Genomic DNA, 20,420 nt, shown 5'->3' on the forward strand with positions numbered 1-20,420 from the left:
CAAGATGATGATGTCGACTGTGGGTTCATGGTGTAGGTTCTTACAGCCTCATCCTAGTTCAAGAATCATGGGCAAATGATGATAATTCATATTATTGGTTTTACGCCCCAGTAACTACTTTTACGGTAAACTAATGTAGGAATTGCAAGTGGATGAAATAAATAAAGTGAAACAAATCATAGTAGTGCAAAGAAAAAAATGGAAAACATTGTTAATAACTTGTAAAGACTTTTTCAAGCAGTAGGGAAACCCTTCCAGTCTGTAACAAAGAATGCTGGAAAGGGACGGAAAGGAGAAATGAATAGTGTCTGGGGTAAATCAGGTGAACTCACTACAGATTCCAGGGTATCACTGAATAACTTTGAGGAATCCTTTAACCTCTTAACATACCAATTATTTACAAAATTGTGATCTTTTTTACCTAACTTTTTTATTGTTAAAATGGGCTATTTATTGAAAACTAATGATAGTGGTAACAATGAAAATACATTTTTCGAACTTAACAATGAAATATAAGGCACCAAAATGTTCTTGTTTTAAAATCCCGAGTATACTCGTGATATTTTTTTACGGGTTCTAAAATAAATAACACGGCACTAAATAGATGGCAAGTAATACAACATGACACTCAATACTGTTCATATGTTTGTGGCTGTGTGAAATGCCCTAAAACAAGGATCAACACACAATGCTACATCGGGAGGGAAAGCCGCGAAAACGAACTGCCTGAGTCACCGACATCCACTACGGTTGAGTCAGAGAAGTCTGTTGGCAAAAATAGGACCCTGAAGTAATAATTTCATGAACATTTGCCGGAAATATTGAGAAACAAAAAGAAACGAGTATATTCGGGCTTTTAAATTAGGTACCGATCAATGAGCGACATTCCCGATTATACTTGGGCTTTCATGTTAAGAGATTAAAAATCTTCTCAATGTTAAAGAAATCTTTTCGTTGATGTCCCGAATGATGGGATTCAAGAGGAAAAGTGCGATGGCAGTGAAATTGCGCTTGAGGATGCGGAAAAGATTAATAAATAAATTACATTGTCATAAAGCATCAGGGGTCCATTAAAGAAGCCAACCATCATCAATTCGGGTTTCAGAAACTTTTTAACCTAAAGGATAAATGTCCAAAGAAGGATCTCAGACACGAAAATTATTATTTTTGCAATTTGTAAGCGATTATTAAATGAAAATATCTGCCAGGAGCTAAGACTCTTTTGGCATCGAAGACATGTTTATGATCGCACAGTTCACAGTCAGTACATCCCTTCACCTTGCTGAAGGCCAGATATGATAAAACTATGAAGAATCGGTGAAATTACCTGAAATGGTTAAATATAGAGGGAAGACAAGAGATGAATTGGCTTCATAGAATAATAGGATTAGTCTGACTGGACAAAAGCAATAACTGCACCTATTTATAACTAAGGTAATGGAAAGGATTGCAACAACTATCGACGTATTTCATTGATCAGTAAACCAGGCATGGGGTTCAAAGCATTTTAGACAGGAGGGTCTAATCAATGGTGAAGAGTAAGTTGGATGAAAACCAGTGTGATTTCAGACCACAGAGGGGCTGTCAGGACAAGATTTTCAGAAAAATGCTACGAGAAAAATAGACAGTTATGGTTATGCTTCACAGATCCAGAGAAGGCATATAACATGACAAGGAGTAAGCAGATAAGCTGATGCTTGTTGTTGCTTGAGTTATGATCTAATAAACTCATGAACAATCCAATCATGTTTACCAGAAATAACATTAGCCAGATTATATATTTAAAGATATAATGTATATTTACTTGTTATTGCATTTACAGTGGTGTTGTACTTGGTAGTAAATATCTGTGTCTAGCTATTATCAATGACCATCTGACCATAAGTTTTAAATACTATTTTCAGAATCTTGATGCACTGGGAAAGCCACACAGCATTATTACACTGTTCAAAATTAAGTTTTAAAAATTTCTGAAGAATGGAAATATATTATGTTTCACTGAATGAATAATAGGAATTTTAGTTTCTTACTGGAAATCATGTCATTCCCACCCAAAAAATTGTAATCATAGCTTGCATGTTTCAGCCCCGTATAATGGTACACTGTAACAAGAAACTTGTAAATGCGTCAATTTTCCTTGAATGTGTAAATATAGGAAAATAAAGCCATATCTTAATATCGAGCGGAGTATAAATCAAAACCGAATATTTTTAAGAGGTCTGTTTTTCTTGTGATTATAGTGTCTTTTTTTAATACTGTACTACAATCAACATTTCGTTGAATGGTGAGAGGAGAGCTTTGCAGTCGCAATCGAACTTCACTGCTCCTGTCACATGCCTAAAGTGTTTGCTCTCTTGCCGAACTGTGACGCACGCTTGGAACATAAGCTACCTACATTTCAGACGAGCGACCCAGGCCGCACTGGACTAGCCTCAACGGGTGCCCCAGCTGAGCACCTCTGGGTAAAAGCTACTAAATTACTATTTTATTGTCTTATGGATAGTATGCACCATGGCCAATGAACAGTGCCCCTTGAAGGAAGTGTGCCCTGAAGGGGCCACTGTTTCATGACAAATATTGGCTTATGACAAAGATAGGTTAGAGCTACCAAATTACTTTTTTCTTGCCATGCAGACAATATGCACTGCAGACATAAAAAAGAGCCTCTCAAATGAAATGTGGCCCCATGAAAGCCACTGTTTCGTGACAGAGTCTGGCCTGGTAATGGACGAAACAAATTCATGATCAATTACTTCCCTTTATTAAGGGGAGTTTGAAAGGCCTATCCTGCCAATGTTAAATAAGCCAAGTTTATGTTCCTATATTTTTGGAACCAATGAAGATACGACTCTTCAATGTTTTATACAGATGACATTTCTATATTATTTATGCGGACTGAAGCAGAATTTAAATATAGAAACCAAAAGAACGAGATATATTAACTTTTTAAAAGGTGCCATTCTTACACAAAATATCTGTAGATGGACACTCCTTACTATGGAAACCTGTACTACAATTCTGCTTCAGTAAGGACAGTAAGATATAATAAAGCATCTCACCAAGTTTCATGTACGTATCATAAGTAGTTATTCAGATATAGGAACATTAATTGTAAAAAAAGCCATTTTGAGAAAATCACGTTTAAAACTTGAAATTATAACAACTCACTCAGATTTTTAAATTAAGGCTCAAAAGCACCCCACGGCAGTCAGTATCCTCTTCCTGGTACCCTTCTTTCTCTAAAAACCTTCCCCTTCGCGATGACCTTGCTGCTTTGGTGTTGAACTCTGCTGCACACTGTGCCTTGGCAATTCCTACTTTGTCTAAATGTTGCAGTCCCTTCATAGTATGACGGCCAGGGTTGATCTTGAGATGCAATAACACTCTTACTCTTCCCATGTTCCCACCATTAAATGTTAATACAGCATCACTGACTCCCCATTTCAAAGTTCTTAACCCCACAAATTAATTTTTTGGGCACTCGAGTTCAGATAGTATTGTTGAAAGGCTTGTTGGGATCCTGAATGCGCCCATGTAGACACTTTCTGAGAAAGTCTGAATGAGCTAGGTCTCTGTAGATTGGCTTGATAGCATCCACAACTGCTTCAGGTATAGAATTATTGTGCTCAAAATACTCTCCTGAAACTTCAGCCTTCCAGATCCCAGTTCTTCAAAATGTTTACCTAATTTAGATTCACTTGCACAGGTATGGGGCGTGTCTATCTTCTTGTTTGGTGTCACATTTTGACAATCTGTTTCTTAACTGTTGGCGGATTCTACCTCATGAGAACCACATGGTCTTATGTTTTTAGTATGCTGTTTGCCACAAAACTTACGTTTCCCAAACAGACTAGCACTTCTAGGCATATTTATACTTTGTTTACCAAAATAAGTGCAATCAAACTACACGGAAGCACTTCCAGAGACACTAATTCACAAGAAATTCAACATTCTTTACACAAAAACAAGCAGAGCGGCAGACATATTTCAAATAGATGAGTAACGAAAATTGAGCGCCGAGTATTCTCTATCGATAGGCGAAAACCACAGACGTCTAAGTGCAGTAGTTTCAGAGATATTCGTAAATAAAGAGATGCATGTCCAAAATCAACCAGTCTCATGGATATGCAAGCAATATTATAAAATTAAAATACTTCTAGCAGTCACACACAGATAAATTATATACAATTTTATTTATGAAACACTAAATAATATTGTAGGACTTATTTCGAAAAATGTCAAAAAAATTCACATTTTTGCCTTTCAAACTCCCCTTAAAAGAGGGGATACAATATGCTCGCTGCAAGTATAAACTGGTGGAGCCACCAAGTCCGTATCAAACTCTGCGCTTTTCTTATTTTCACTGAATGTGGTAATCCTACAACCACACATTATGTGAAGTCTTACCAGAGACAATATGAATATTAAAAGTAAAGTTCCTAGAAGGAAACCATAAATTAATTTCATTGATTGCAAATGCTTTTAATATGAATATTGCCTTCATGACAGCTGATCACAGCACCAAAAAAATAGTCACATTTTTAGTTTCCGACTGTTTGGTTTTAATTCTTCTATATAAATAAGATTAACTTTAGGAGCAGGGTGATGAGTCCCTGGAAAGCATTAAGGAAGGATCTCTCCTCTCTGCTACTTCAGGTATTGTAAACTGTTACTTTTATATGATTCAACAATAATAATATTTGCTTTACATCCCTCTAACTATTTCTACGGTTTTCGGAGATGGCGAAGTGCGGGAATTTAGTCCCGTAGGAGTTCTTTTACGTGCCAGTAAATCTACCGACACGAGGCTGACATATTTATGCGTCTTCAAATACCACTGGATTGAGCCAGGATCGAACTTGCCAAGATGGGGTCAGAAGGCTGGCGCCTCAACCGTCTGAGCCACTCAGCCCGGCATTTTCTCTGATTTCATCATTCAAACTGCTTACCAAAGCGTCACCATCGAGGCTGTATCAAACCTCTCTATAGACTGATGACTTAATAGTAACATGCTAGTTATGTGTCAGTTATTGTAGTTAAAGGAAAAAATCAGAAATGAAATACTCTGAAGAATCATAACGAGCAATGAGAGACAACGGAATCAATCAAAATACACATACATAGCCTATGTGCCCTAGCTGGCAAGACCTAATGTTTACAGTGCACTTTGTCTTATGGCATGGGCTAGAAATTTGTTACTTTCATTGACCTGAATCAGTTCCATCCTTAGCTTTGCCGGTAGATATTCAGTATGTTTTCAGAATAAGTTTTATAGCATTATAACAGATTTGAAATAGTACAAATCTTATACAGAATACCTTGTAGAGGATAGATGTGCTCAATGCGACAGCCAAGGACCCGCCCACCATCCCCCAGAATTATATTTTCTTTTATAACTTAATTTAATTTAGCACACGCCATTATTTATTGCTCAAGCACGCCGTAGGATTTCCATTGGCTGAGATACAATCTGATATGACGTCCTTTCCACCAGTCAAATGAAATGCATTCCTTTACCAACCCACACACAATAAAAAGATAAGATAACTAAGATAACTAAATACAATCTGTAACAAAAGAATGTGCAATACAGAAGAAATTATTTGTCTTTAGCTGCATGTAACGAACGACTATGTCAGTGTCAGCTCTTTGCCACTGTTCAACATACAATGTGCTGCTATCACCGTATGGAATGCTAGAGGCCTAACAGCTGCTTCATGGCCCTAACCTGGGTGGGCTTAAGTCCCCAGACCCCCCTCTGCTTGATTACATTCCAGTGGTTTTTGTCACTCACCAAACCTAACCAATCCAGACCAATAGTTTTGTCACTAGCCTGACCTAACCAATCCAGACTAATGGTTTTCTCATTAGCCAGACCTAATGAATGCAGATCAATGGCTTTGTCACCAACTAGCATGATAAATTAATTCAGCTTTTCGCCACTGTCCAAAATAGAATGCTAGGGGCCCCCCAGACCTCCTTTGCTTGATCGCAGTCCAAACCAATCCATTAGTTCGGAACTTCAAACGTAGCGTGCCACACCTAACAATGTACCACTAGTAATTAAGGTCAAGAGTTGACAGCCTTGTGCACCGCACGATCATGTCCACCATGAGAAGTCAGCAAGAAAGAAACTAATGACAGTGCAATTGTGCCTAGATGCCTGCACTGAAAAACTGATGAAGTAACTAAACTTTTGTCCCGATATGTAATAGCCACTTCTGGCTCTATGAGGAAAGTAACAGGGAACTACCCAACACCTCACTTCCCTAATACACCTCATCAGGCCACCTGTAAATGCTGATGGCAGACCTGTTGAAAAACAAACCAGCCTTTGGACCGAGTACTCAAAAAAAAACAAACACACACACACACACACACACACACACACACACACACACACACACACACACACACACACACACACACACACACACACACACACACACACACACACACACACACACACACACACACACACACAGGGACATTATTTTATATGTTTGGGGGATTCTCACTCACCCGGTTACCTGTGCTGCGAGCCTGTCTCCCGGCAAGCATTTTGCTGTAATGCGGCCAGCGTGTGTTTTCATACAAGATTTACTGTACTTTATGAAGGTATTATGTATATACACATGCTTACGTAATGAAAATGGCATTGGGACAACACACTGAACACTAAACATGTGAACACTTGACTAAACTGAAACTTACGCTGATAAAGCTTACAGCAGACTGCATAGGAGGGGAGCTAGTGGAGCTGAGAAGCACATAATGACAAATTGCTTGGCGGGATGCTTGCAGTGCAAGCGACTGGGCGAGTGAGAATCCCCCGAATAGATAAAATAATGTCCCTGTATATAGCCCACATACAGAACCCACATTATAATTCTGCTGCTGTGTAACATCACTGGTTCTCAGAAGAGAGAATGACATTCTATTAGCTTCTACAAAAATATTTTTCAAATCCACAGAACGGCATCAAAATGACATTCACTCGTGCTACTTGCAAGGTCGGCTGTAACACACTCCCGAGTCCCAACTGCATAAGAAATGTCGTTTGAATTGGAAGAGCAGGAATGGCAGTCGCTCGATCTTTCAAGTTCTGAGAAACCACAGCTACTGAGTAGTGATAGTTATAGGCTAATGTGTTCACTACATTGATCTTCAATACAGACTGTTATAACTTTCAGCATTTAGTCTGCAAGCCTCTATAAAATATATAATTTCTGCAAAATAAAATAGAACAAGCTCAATTTAGATGGTTGCACACCTGAATGGAATGAATGATGGAAGACTATGAAAACAGGTATGGGACGGTGAAAGAGATCTAGCCTATAAGAATGCCGAACAATGAAATACAAGAACCTCTAAAAAGGGTCGAATATTATATGAGATTAACCCAAAATAACAGTATTAAATAGGAAAAACTGGCAAGCTCTCTACCAAATCTCATCACCAGAGGGTAGAGTTTTAATTTTTTTTTAAAATTACAAGTTGCTTTACGTCGCACTGACACAGATAGGTTTTATGGCGACGATGGGACAGGAAAGGACTAGGAGTGGGAAGGAAGCAGCCGTGGCCTTGATTAAGGTATAGCCCGAGCATTTGCCTGGTGTGAAAAGGGGAAACTACGGAAGCCTGTATTCAGGGCTGCCGACAGTGTGGTTTGAACCTACTACCTCCCGAATACTGGATACTGGCCGCACTTAAGCGACTGCAGCTATCGAGCTTAGTAGAGGGCAGGGTAGAAGGGACCCGAGTAAGTACAGTCCACAAAACTATTAGTGATACTTCGTTTTACGGAGGTGAGGAGTAAGGAGGGAGCTACCCCGGTTCCGGTAATAATGCCAACTTAATGGAAATGAAGTCTGAATTGAATCAATAGTTTGATCGATCGATCGATATGAATTTTTCTAAACCGTCGTTTCTGTGTAGGATTTCTAGATTGTTCCTGTGATGTACTTTGATTTTCCTCACTCATGTTCAAGCTTAACCTATATTTTGACTTTGCTGTGTAAATAACAACAGTACTTATAGCGTTTCAATTATACTGCCAGATGTGCCTCGCGATGCATAATCGATTCATATCTTTTGTGTCAGAGGTTGCCAATACGAATCTTGAAGATACCCGAGGTCCACTAATTCAGCATTAAGGAGCTGAAGTATCACTAAAAGTTTCGCATACTGTATGTAGGCTAAATACATAAGTAAGCAAGTGAAGTCAATTTCTTATTTTGGTCACTGCTAGTTCTCTACTTTAGTGTGGCTGATTCTTACTTAAATGAACAAAGGGTAAAGCTCATATTTCTTCCAGATAATACATTTCAAACACCACTTAACAGACACAATGACTGACAACCACTTCTCTATAACTCAAGAGGTCTTTAAACACAACACATCAGTCATAGAACAGAAAATCTTGAAGCAGTATGTGTATATAAGAATTCTAGATAACAACATATATTTGGTAATGCTACCATCATGCAACAAATTGAGGTAAATATTATAATATAAGGTAAATACACCAAAATACATAATAAGGGTTTATATAACTCCATTAAAAATTTCAATAAGTGAAATTTTGAAAGAATGTCTTGATCTACTGTACACAAGTATATAAGCATTTTCTTACCTTCAGGGGAAAATATGGTAGTTCTTGTATCATACCGTCTAGCCTGGAATTAAACACAACAATCAATTCAGCATTATTATTCAGTCAATTAACTACCTAAAAGACGAGGAATAAAAGGAAAGACTTCATTAAAGTACGCTAGTTCCTAATCTGAGGGAAGGAGAATACAAATGACTGGATAGTTGAGTAATGACTGTGAAGTAGAGAACAGGTAGAAAATGGGATGGCAGTTTCAGATATACACATTAAACCTCGAAGAAAACTAGATCTCACGAAAGGAGGAATTAATGTAAAGATATTTACAGAATATGATGGGCATTCCCTTCTTCTAGCAGCATTATAATAATTTTTACACAAAGTTCAAAAATGTAAATCAGCAGAAATGTACTTGATCTAAAATAAGTGACCAGTGAAGATGGGAGGCAACGAAACTCTGAAGACGAACAAAAACACAAACTATACTTACGTGAAAAGTATAAGAGAAAATTAAATCAACCCACAGGTTTAAATATCTACAGAATGCCTAGATTGTATGAACATTAACGTAATCCCTACTTAAATTAAAATATACTTCATATTGAAATTTCGAGCCGATCAATTAATACTCCAACACACAAATGATGCATAATCATGACAGGGATTCATAACCTATATATTATCAACATATAACAGCATTTAGATATTCTGATGAACACTAAGTCCAAACATAAGAACTCTAGGATTTGAGAACAAACTTACCATTGTAACTAGTAAATACCGTAACCTTATATACCAAACTAAAATAAGTGATTACACTGCACAGCAGAAAATACAATCTCACGCTAACATCCATACACAATGCGTTACCAACCTTCAAACAAATTAATTCAAGATGCGACAGGAACAGGACTGGCTACCCTGCGTTCAATTGTTTCACCAACATCATAGTTCAAGTTTTACGTTCCTACTTCATATGGAAGAATAATATTGACCTGTGAATGCATTTGTATTAAACTCTTTATGCCTTTTGTATATATATATTACCTTTACTCATCGTTTCAGAATGGGCAATACTGGTAGTTAAATCATAATATCAGCAATTTTATTGTATACAAACAAAGTCGACCGAGGTTCCATACATAACAAGCAAGAATGACAGCATTATCCTCGTAGGGGACTTGAACCCTTGAACCAAATACAGTAGGGTTAACACGCGACACTTCCAGATTTAGCCTTGCTAAAATAGGAGATAATTCGCAAGTGGCGCTCCTAGTGGCGTGACACGAAAATTAGCGCAAAATTCAAACATCAATGGAAATGCATATACGGAAACGGATAAATGAATTACGTCTAGAAAGAAAGTGTTAATAAGATATTAACTTCAAAGTTGTTAAAGCAATTCTGGATAAATAATTGAAAATTTATTTAACATGTTATTATATATATAACCAAGATGAGAAATGGACTGCTGTGAAAGAGCTTGATCTTTCATTCATTTATGCACTATTTTTTTAGATTTAGTATTCCTACCTGAACTTTCACGGCTAGATTGTCCAGCTCCATGGCTAAATGGTTACCGTGCTGGCCTTCGGCCACAGGGGTCCCGTGTTCGATTCCCGGAAGGGCCGGGAATTTTAACCATCATTGGTTAATTTCCCTGGCACGGGGGCTGGGTGTATGTGTTGTCTTCATCATCATTTCATCCTCATCACGACGCGCAGGTCGCCTACGGGATTCAGGTAAAAAGACCTGCACCTGGCCAGCCGAACACGTCCTGAGATATCTCGGCTAGATTTGTCTTTTTTCTCATTTAAAAGCAAAGTATCATCTCATTAAGACATTTGTCAAAAAAATATGGGCACATTCCTTACACACATGATTCAATGAATTTATATTTAAGAGCTGGACAATTTTCCTTTTAACTTGAAAGAAAATCTATAAATGTACCCTCAAGAACATTCAAAATTTCCACGGTAACATAAACCTGACTTATAATAAATTATCTGTGTTGTCCATTCGCGAGTGATAAAACTTTTCATTGTGAACTTGAACAGTATAATTTAACTTGGGTTCATTTCCAAGTGACTAATCATTTCTTTAATCAAAGTATGTGTTTCTGGGACATGTATTATTTTCCACCCAATGCTTACATTTCAAAGTGATTGAAGTACTTGCAATTACATTAGGGTAAAGCAAATTTGCATCGTCATATTGTTTCAACAAAATATGTACATTTCTTAAATCACCCATATTTCCTTCAGTGCTTGACAACGCATTACGGCATTCCAAAATGGGGTAACTTGGAACACAACCAGCCATACACACATACATATGCATTTTCTTTAATTAAATCAAAACCCACATATCACACTAACAACAACATATCGGTATTGAATGTTAACTGCTGCACTATAAAATAAAATAAGATTATATTTTAAACCAGTTAAATCTTCAAACCGTAATATTAAAAAAGTGGTGGCCGAAGTAGCAGGACTTCTGGTATAGGCTAACACGAAAATATTACGCACATTTTACTCCAACGGCTGAAATTTAACATGATACATGAAACATCATTGGGAAAAATAATTTCTCCACCTATGAAAACGCTTCGTCAACAAATACGCGCCGCATATAATCAGCTAGAATCACATATATTCTATTAGAAAAGAGAACAATAAGCTGATTATTTAGAAAATTCAATTTGTCAAATAACGCATTTCCTTAGATTTCACTCTGCTGGATTGGTGAAGATACATGATACAACTGCTAAAATGATATTAATAACATCATTTTGAATGTTAAAAAATAAATTCATGTGCGAAATTCCTCAAGTTATTCTATCTCATGAGAACTATGAAACATAATTTGTTGCCGAAGTTTTGACGTGGTGGACAATTTCGTATGTTCAACACCCAACGAAAGGGAAGTACACACGAAATAATAATGTTATTGGCTTTACGTCTCACTAACTACTTTTTTATGGTTTTCGGAGAAGCCGAAGTGCCGGAATTTAGTCCTGCAGGAGATGATTAACGTGCCAGTAAATCTACCAACACGAGGCTGACGTATTTGGGCACTTTCAAATACTACCGGACTGAGCCAGGATCGATCCTGCAAACTTCGGGTCAGAAGGCCAGCGCCTCAACCGTCTGAGCCACACAGCTCAAGTACTTTACACTCGAAATGATTATGTAAACCCAATGAACAGCCTTGGTAATGCTAACATAATATTGACATGTGGCATAGCAGCACTTCACAAAATGGTGGTAACCTTAGTAATGAAACGATCAGACACTAAAGATATAATAGGTTTTTACCCCTTAAAGAACATGAGTGCAAAAACTCTACTGACTCTAAACACTGATATTTAACCACATGGACGAGCTTCAGTTCGGTGTAGTCTGCTTGACAAAAGATAACCACAGCATGAATCGGAAGGTATTGTTAGTGTAAAACACTGCGTTACAAACGCAGCTAAGCCCTCCAAGTCATTATTTCTTCTGCGTAACAGTGTACAGATTGCTCCATCTGTCACACTTATAAGTTTTGTTATACTTCAAGATCCAGCCAAACATATCCGAAGGCAAGTACAGATAATTGTAAAATCAATTGCATCTGAATCTCTCGACACCTTGAAACACATACACTGACAGAATATCACAATATTAGTTATATTCTATCTAAATTAATTTTTTTGAGGAACACGAATAGGTTCACCGTTCGGAATTAGAGAAAATTCTTTCCTAACCTCAGACTTATTCTCAAAATGATGTATGGCAAACAGTTTTGTCATCGATTTCGAAATAATTACGATGTATATTGTTCCATGAACGCTCGTCCAAGTCAGAGTCCCCGCCAATTGAATTCGAACTACGCGCCGTGCGTTAGCCCACTGCTGGCTGCAGCAGCAGGCAAAGGGCGATGTGGAACGTGTGACATCACAAGAAACCATATCTTGTCACAGCTGGAATACGTCAACCGATAGAACACTCGAAACGCTCTATTACTAATAACTTTTGGGGGGGTTAAGATAAAATTAAAAGCACAATACAATCGTCTTAACGAATTTCATGTCCCCATTTTCACCAAGTTTGAAGAGAATCCGAACAGAATCAAGGGAGTTATTCAACCGGATACATAACCTAAATTCCCACGATTCTTGTATAAAAAGATGGCCAGCTAGAAGGTCAAAGTCAGTCAAGTACCACAGTCGAGACCGGACGGTCCGCTGGTGACATTATTCGTCGCAAAGTAAACTACGGTTTCGCCGAATATCAAGTGTTTGATGAAGTTCTTTGTACTTAGAAACTTTAACTCCACGGTAACATAAACCTGACTTATAATAAATTATCAGTGTTGTCCATTCGCGAGTGATAAAACTTTTCAATGTGAACTTGAACAGTATAATTTAACTTGGGTTCATTTCCAAGTGACTAATCATTTCTTTAATCAAAGTATGTGTTTCTGGGACATGTATTATTTTCCACCCAATGCTTACATTTCAAAGTAATTGAAATATTTCGTTAAATAACAGAGTGTTTACATTTCAAATTGATCATAATATTTCTTCGAATGATATACTTCGAACAGTGCAATAAAACCTAAGTTTTCATCAAGTGATTGAAATATTTTGACAAAGTATAACGTTACAGTTAAACGTAGGATTTCTCGAGTGATAGACGATTGAGATAGTACTTTGAATGCTTCACTGAACTTGTATTTTCGCGAAGTGGATGTTATTTCTACATACTTCCTGAACATCCCGTAGGTTCTTAGCTGCGAACAGTATATTTGAACTTGTGCTTCTGTAAATAGTATTTAATATTCGTGCAGTCGAACCAAGGACAGCATATAAACCGACTCCAACTCCATTTGTGTTACGATATTATTTTAAAGTAACGAAAATGAACGAGAAAAATTTCACAGGACGAATATATGGTTGTTAATTAATTGAAGTGGTTATCTTCAAATTTGTAATATCCTGTAAATTTGTGAACAATCACCGAGTGATAAACCTTTATTTTGCCAGTATCGCTGTATTTGTATTACTTCCTTAGTCGATTCCAGTGACATTCGACAGTACAAAGTCATACAATTGTACCATTTTCTGAGTGGCTATTCTATGTTAGGAGTTCGATTCTATTTGGCATTCAATTCAGTCTACTAACATTTGCAGGAGCTATGTTGAGCGGCATGTTCAATTTTTGAGACATTCTATCGCATTCAATTTCTTTCAAGTGGTTAATTTCAGAACACGATCAGATTTTATTAACATTGTGCCGAGAGAAATCAACTAATTTATTTATTCTTTGAGTGCACGATCTGTAAGTGTTGCAAATCATTCTGAGGCCATTCCTGTAATTATTTTCGTCTATGCATAAGCTGTTTGTATAACTCAAACACGTCCAGGGCGCAAGTGTGCAGTATATAAGCTCGACCAACACACATATCACCTGAACTTCCAGACCATTTAGAATTTCTAGAATATCTTCTTTCTGATTATATTAGACATGTGTGCAAAATTAATAACTGGTTTGATAGAAGGCAGTTTCGGTTAAGGAAAGGTTATTCCACTGAAACCCACCTTGTAGGATTCCAGCAAGATATAGCAGATATCCTGGATTCAGGAGGTCGAATGGACTGTATCGTAATTGACCTGTCTAAGGCATTTGATAGGGTAGATTATAGGAGACTACTGGCAAAAATGAGTGCAATTAGACTTGACAAAAGAGTGACTGAATGGGTTGGTCTGTTTCTAGAAAATAGAACTCAGAGAATTAGAGTAGGTGAAGCTTCATCTGTCCCTGTAAATATTAAGAGGGGAATTCCTCAAGGTAGTATTATTGGACCTTCATGTTTTCTTATATATATCAATGATATGTGTAAAGAAGTTGAATCAGAGATAAGGCTTTTCGCAAATGATGCTATTCTGTACGGAGTAATAAATAAGTTACAAGATTGTGAGCGACTGCAGGGTGACCTCGATAGTGTTGTGAGATGGACGGCGGGCAATGGTATGATGATAAACAGGGTTAAAAGTCAGGTTGTGAGTTTCACAAATACGAAAAGTCCTCCCAGTTTTAATTACTGCGTTGTTGGGGTGAAAGTTCCCTTTGGGGATCATTGTAAATACCTAGGTATTAATATAAGGAAAGATCTTCATTGGGGTGAGCATATAAATGAAATTGTAAATAAAGAGTACAGATCTCTGCACATGGTTATGAGAGTATTTAGGGGTTGTAGTAAGGATGTAAAGGAGAGAGCATATTTGCCTCTAGTGAGACCCCAACTAGAGTATGGTTCCAGTGTATGGGACCCTTACCAGGATTACTTGATTCAGGAACTGGAAAAAAATCCAAAGAAAAGCAGCTCGATTTGTTCTGGGCGATTTCCGACAAAAGAGTAGCGTTACTAAAATGTTGCAAAGTTTGGGCTGGGAAGACTTGGGAGAAAGCAGACGAGCTGCTCGACTAAGTGGCAGTGGCGGCTCGTGAAGATAAAAATGGGTGGGGCACATTCAACATATTAGGAACACTAGGAATCAATTAAATGAATCGTACCTTTTTATTTCTTGTATATAAAACTGCGATTTTAGGTTATATTTTTATCTTTGAACACTTTATTTATGCTAAGCTCTGGTCTTGTCAGCTTCACACACTTTTCAGACTTACAATGAACATCAACACCGATGGACACGATTAATCTAACAAACGTACAAGGTAAGGACAGGTTTGCTATAAATACTACTTTTGCGCGCGTTAATAATACATATGCCGACAAGAAAGTGTAGATGGGTGCTATCTAATAGGATGTAGGAGAAATAAGTTCAAAATACGAACTAGCGCTGAAGTGTCACGTCGTAGAAATACTGTGACCGGGTCAATGGAATTTGCCATAACCCCCTTCACCACTCACAGCTCGCAGAATTAGGGGATAATGTTCAGGTATAAGAACGAGTCGGTCCCATCCAGGATTAGACCTTTACTATGTTGCCTAGTTTAGTCCAGGGCTGCTAGAACAAGAACAACCATGGTGAATCATAGCCTCTTGAACTCATGAAGGTGGTCGTGACAGTAGTCGTGCATAATATTGTTCTGATTTTTATAATAGTTTTAATCGGTGGAGGGGCACGTGACCATGTGACCTAAAGGCAGAACCGCGCCTGCTAAGTGGTATGTTCCGAGCTGTCCGTGGAGCGATGGCGAGGGAGAACACCAGTAGAGGAATAAGTTTGGATGGTGTCTTTAAAAGTAGGAAAGATCACAATATGAAGATAAAGTTAGAATTCAAGAGGACAAATTGGGGCAAATATTCGTTTATAGGAAGGGGAGTTAGGGATTGGAATAACTTACAGAATTGAATTGAATTGAATTGAATTTATTGATAATGATGATATACATGCCACTGAGGCTGAAAAGCCCCTTTATGTAGCGTCTACTTATAACACAATACAAGTTTATGATATACTAACTACATTTTATAATATTAAAATATCAAATTAAACATTAAACTTAAAATTAAACTTAAAATTAAAATACAGATACCAATTCCAATAAAGTTAAAACATAAATCATATAAGAAGTAATAAAGCATATCATTCGATTTTTTAATATTTTAAGCTACAAGAATCTCAGGAATATAAAAAACAGAAACAATTTTCTTAGGAATGTACATATTTCTTATTATTGGACACAAGAATACCTGATCTCAGCCCCTTGCGTACTCCTCCAGGAAGATATATGTTAAGGACTGCTTTAGTTGGGTGCAGTTCCTGTCATTTGCGAAACGGTGAAGGTTAAAGACATTGAAGATACGGGATGCAGTGCAAACAAAAGATTTGTTAAATTTAGTGGTACGATGAAGGGGAATTTGAAGGGTAGTTTTTGTAAACCTATTATCTCTGTTATGTACTGACTCCATAGATTTAAATGCATTATATAGGTAGGGTGGGGTCTTCAGTTTGAGAATTTTGTGCGTAGCAACGGCTACTGAGATTTCCCGTCGTTCATGGAGTTTCAACCATTGCAGCTGAATGTAATAGGGTGTTATGTGTTCATCACGCCTGGCATTTGTCACGTAACGAACACATGCGTTTTGCACCCTCTGTAGTTGTATGTTCAAAGTTTCGGATATGTCGTTGTATACGACTGATCCATAGTCAATTACGGGGAATATAAGACTTTGAACAAGTAGTTTCCGCATAAAAGGTGGTGTACATGACACGTTACGTTTCAAAATATGAATGGATGACACAACTTTTCTGATCACATTTGACGTATGACCAGACCAGGATAGGGTTCTGTGGAAAATGAGTCCTAGATTGTTAACGGTGTCACTATAATGGATATCTGAATCTAGAATTTTTATTGGTGGGAGGGATTTGAGGTCAACAGTTTTCAGGAGTTTTGAGTAACCTATGCAAATAAGCTGGGTCTTAGCCACATTTAATTGGAGGTTATGATTTGCGCTCCATTCGATCAATCGAGAGATATCATGGTTGAAATGCATTATACAAGAAGGTGCGTTAGTGGGACTGAAGTGGAAGTAAGCTTGTAAGTCATCAGCATACATATGAAAAGTACTACTTTTAAAGACTTCAGAAATGTCATTAATATAAATAGAAAAGCATAAAGGACCGAGGACTGATCCTTGTGGTACGCCACAGTTTAATGATTCCCAGATAGAGGATCGTCCGTCAACAAATGTAACTCTTTGTGATCTACTTGATAGATATGATTCAAACCAAGATAGAGCACTCTGCGAGAAACCAATTGACTTCAACTTTGCAAGAAACAACTCATGATTAACAGAGTCAAATGCCTTAGAGAAATCAAAGAGACATAAGATAGTAAGCTGTCTCTTATCGATGGCCGCGCGTATATCGTCCGTAACTCTCAGCAGAGCCGTTGTAGTACTATGGCCTTTCTTGAAGCCAGATTGGTAGGGATTTAGGATGTGATATTTAGACATATATTCACATATCTGCTCATGAACAATTCTTTCTAATGCCTTACTAAGTGCACAGAGGATATTGATAGGCCTAAAATCACTACAGACTGTTGGGATTTTCTTTTTGGGCACAGGACGTACATTGGCACGCTTCCATTCAGAGGGATACACTCCATTCTGTAGAGAGAAGTTAAATAAATGCACAAGGGCAGGAAGAAATATGTCAATGCAATTAGAAATCATGGATATTGAGATATTATCTGGACCTTTAGCTTTAGTTCGAATTGATCTGACTGCTTTTTCTACCTGTGAAGGGTGTACGTACATGAAATAGAATTTATCTCTGTTACTTGGAGTTATTATTAAGCGTATGGAATTTACAGAATGGACAAGTATATAATTATACAAAAGAAAAACCTGCAAAGAATACAAGGTAAGTAGGGAACAATTACACATGAATATCTAAATTGTTTATCCACTGCACTAGGGATATTGAGACATCAGCAAAGTCTTTTCGGTCTCCACCATAAGCACGCAGAGGGCATTCATCCATTATATGATGCATGGTCTGGACTAAAGCACCACAATCACACGCTGGAGAGTCCCTGAAGCCCCACTGGTGAAGGGAGAATGCAGATCTTCCACAATTTGTGCGGAACCTGTTTAGTGATGCCCACGTTCTTCTTGGCAAGCTGAAACCAGCTGGGGCGTGGTTTGGATTAAAGAGGCTTGGCCACTCCGGAGCTGTACGAATCCATTGCTCTTTCCATTCCTCTTTTAAATTGAAACCAACATCCATTAGATTCTTAGCTGTTTTCATCGGTGGCTTACGGGATTTCAGCCTTTGTCTCCAGAGATCTGCAACATCTCTATGGATAGGTAGAGTTGGATTGGACATGATCTTATTATATTCTTGAACAAGGGCTCTTGAACGTCGCAGGCTTGGTGGAGCAATGTGGGACAGGACTGGCAGCCAGTGCGTTGCAGTAGGCTTCAGAGTACCAGAGATGATACGCATGGTGGTGTTAAGTTGTACATCGACTTTCTTCACGTGGCAACTGTTAAGCCATACTGAAGAGCAGTATTCAGCTGCAGAATACACGATGCCAAGCGCAGTACGTCGTAATGTGTCCGCTGAAGCACCCCATGAAGTTCCACACAATTTAAACAGAATATTTTTACTTGGAGTGACAGATCTATAATGTTTGGTAGTTTCTGATACTTTCGGAGAGTTGAAGTTAGAGACTGATGCCATATAATATTCACTTAATTCGGATGGAGTAACAGGCATCTGGCTATCTTGAGAGTGACTGGCTCCAATACCAAGTGATTTTGCAGCACGCCAAGAAGCTGAGGTGCTCTTACAGTTACGGAAGATGTTGTACGTATACTTCACTTTAGCGTTTCTAATGACTTGTTTTGTCTTATTACGCAAGACCCTGAATTGCTCGTAATCATCTGGAAGTTTTGTTTTAATAAATTTCTTCCTAGCTCTGTCCCGTTTACTTATCAATTCCTTAATACGCTTATTGAACCATGGTGTTGACTGGTGTTTTACGAGAATTCTTTTTGGGGGGCGCATGCTTGTCATAAAGAAAAAGTACAAAGCTGTTGAAGAGAGAGACTTTTTGATCTATGTCATTAGACTGGAAAAACACATTCCAGGGTAGTAATTCAGCGTCAGCACGAAACTTGTTTACGTCAAATTTATTGTAGTCTCGAACAAGAATTGTTTTCGGAATCTGTTTTGGGGTGGATAAATTGAATACAGCATATAGCAAATCATGACCAGAAAAACTGGCAGCTGGTTCCTGTCCGTATTCTACTACCAACTCATTGCAGTTGGATGAGATTATGTCAAGAGTGCTATCGGAAGTGGCAGTATGAAAGATTGGATTGAATGGAAGGCAGTCGAGGTTACAAGCGTTGAGCACATCGCGTATGTTATTGCTTTCAAACGTCCCAGTTCCGAAACGAGCATTAACATCTCCCACAACGAATACATATTTATAATTCATAACATGAGAATACATATCGTTCAAGAATGTATCCATGAACCCTACTTTTGGTGGACGATATATACAAGCGAAAAGAATTTTAGTGTCTGAAAGGGCTATATCAAGGATTATGTACTCAGGTTTCTTATTGTACTCTCCAGGAGATTTGCTAAGTACACTGCATTTTATGCTCAATCAATCAATCAATACTGATCTGCATTTAGGGCAGTCGCCCAGGTGGCAGATTCCCTATCTGTTGCTTTCCTAGCCTTTTCCGAAATGATTTCAAAGAAATTGGAAATTTATTGAACATCTCCCTTGGTAAGTTATTCCAATCCCTAACTCCCCTTCCTATAAATTAATATTTGCCCCAGTTTGTCCTCTTGAATTCCAACTTTATCTTCATATTGTGATCTTTCCTACTTTTATAGACGCCATTCAAACTTATTCGTCTACTAATGTCATTCCACGCCATCTCTCCGCTGACAGCTCGGAACATACCACTTAGTCGAGCAGCTCTTCTTCTTTCTCTCAATTCTTCCCAACCCAAACATTGCAACATTTTTGTAACGCTACTCTTTTGTCGGAAATCACCCAGAACAAATCGAGCTGCTTTTCTTTGGATTTTTTCCAGTTCTTGAATCAGGTAATCCTGGTGAGGGTCCCATACACTGGAACCATACTCTAGTTGGGGTCTTACCAGAGACTTATATGCACTCTCCTTTACATCCTTACTACAACCCCTAAACACCCTCATAACCATGTGCAGAGATCGGTACCCTTTATTTACAATCCCATTTATGTGATTACCCCAGTGAAGATCTTTCCTTATATTAACACCTAGATACTTACAATGATCC

The 20,420-nt window shown here is 37.9% G+C and overlaps 1 protein-coding gene across 1 annotated transcript in view; it reads right to left on the reverse strand.

Moving 5' to 3' along the window:
- The window catches only part of Prosalpha3 (proteasome alpha3 subunit), a 93,917-nt gene extending 84,421 nt beyond the window's left edge, over positions 1 to 9,496 (reverse strand). The window contains exons 1-2 of the mRNA XM_067146573.2: positions 9,374 to 9,496; positions 8,636 to 8,678 (exon numbers count right to left, since the gene is read on the reverse strand). Coding sequence (XP_067002674.1) covers positions 8,636 to 8,678; positions 9,374 to 9,376 — 46 coding nt within the window. The 5' untranslated portion in view covers positions 9,377 to 9,496. The remainder of the gene's footprint in view (positions 1 to 8,635; positions 8,679 to 9,373) is intronic.
- Between the last annotated feature and the right edge of the window lie 10,924 nt (positions 9,497 to 20,420).

The sequence above is a fragment of the Anabrus simplex genome, chromosome 4 (assembly GCF_040414725.1).
Source record: "Anabrus simplex isolate iqAnaSimp1 chromosome 4, ASM4041472v1, whole genome shotgun sequence".
In the NCBI taxonomy this organism is placed as follows: domain Eukaryota; kingdom Metazoa; phylum Arthropoda; class Insecta; order Orthoptera; family Tettigoniidae; genus Anabrus; species Anabrus simplex.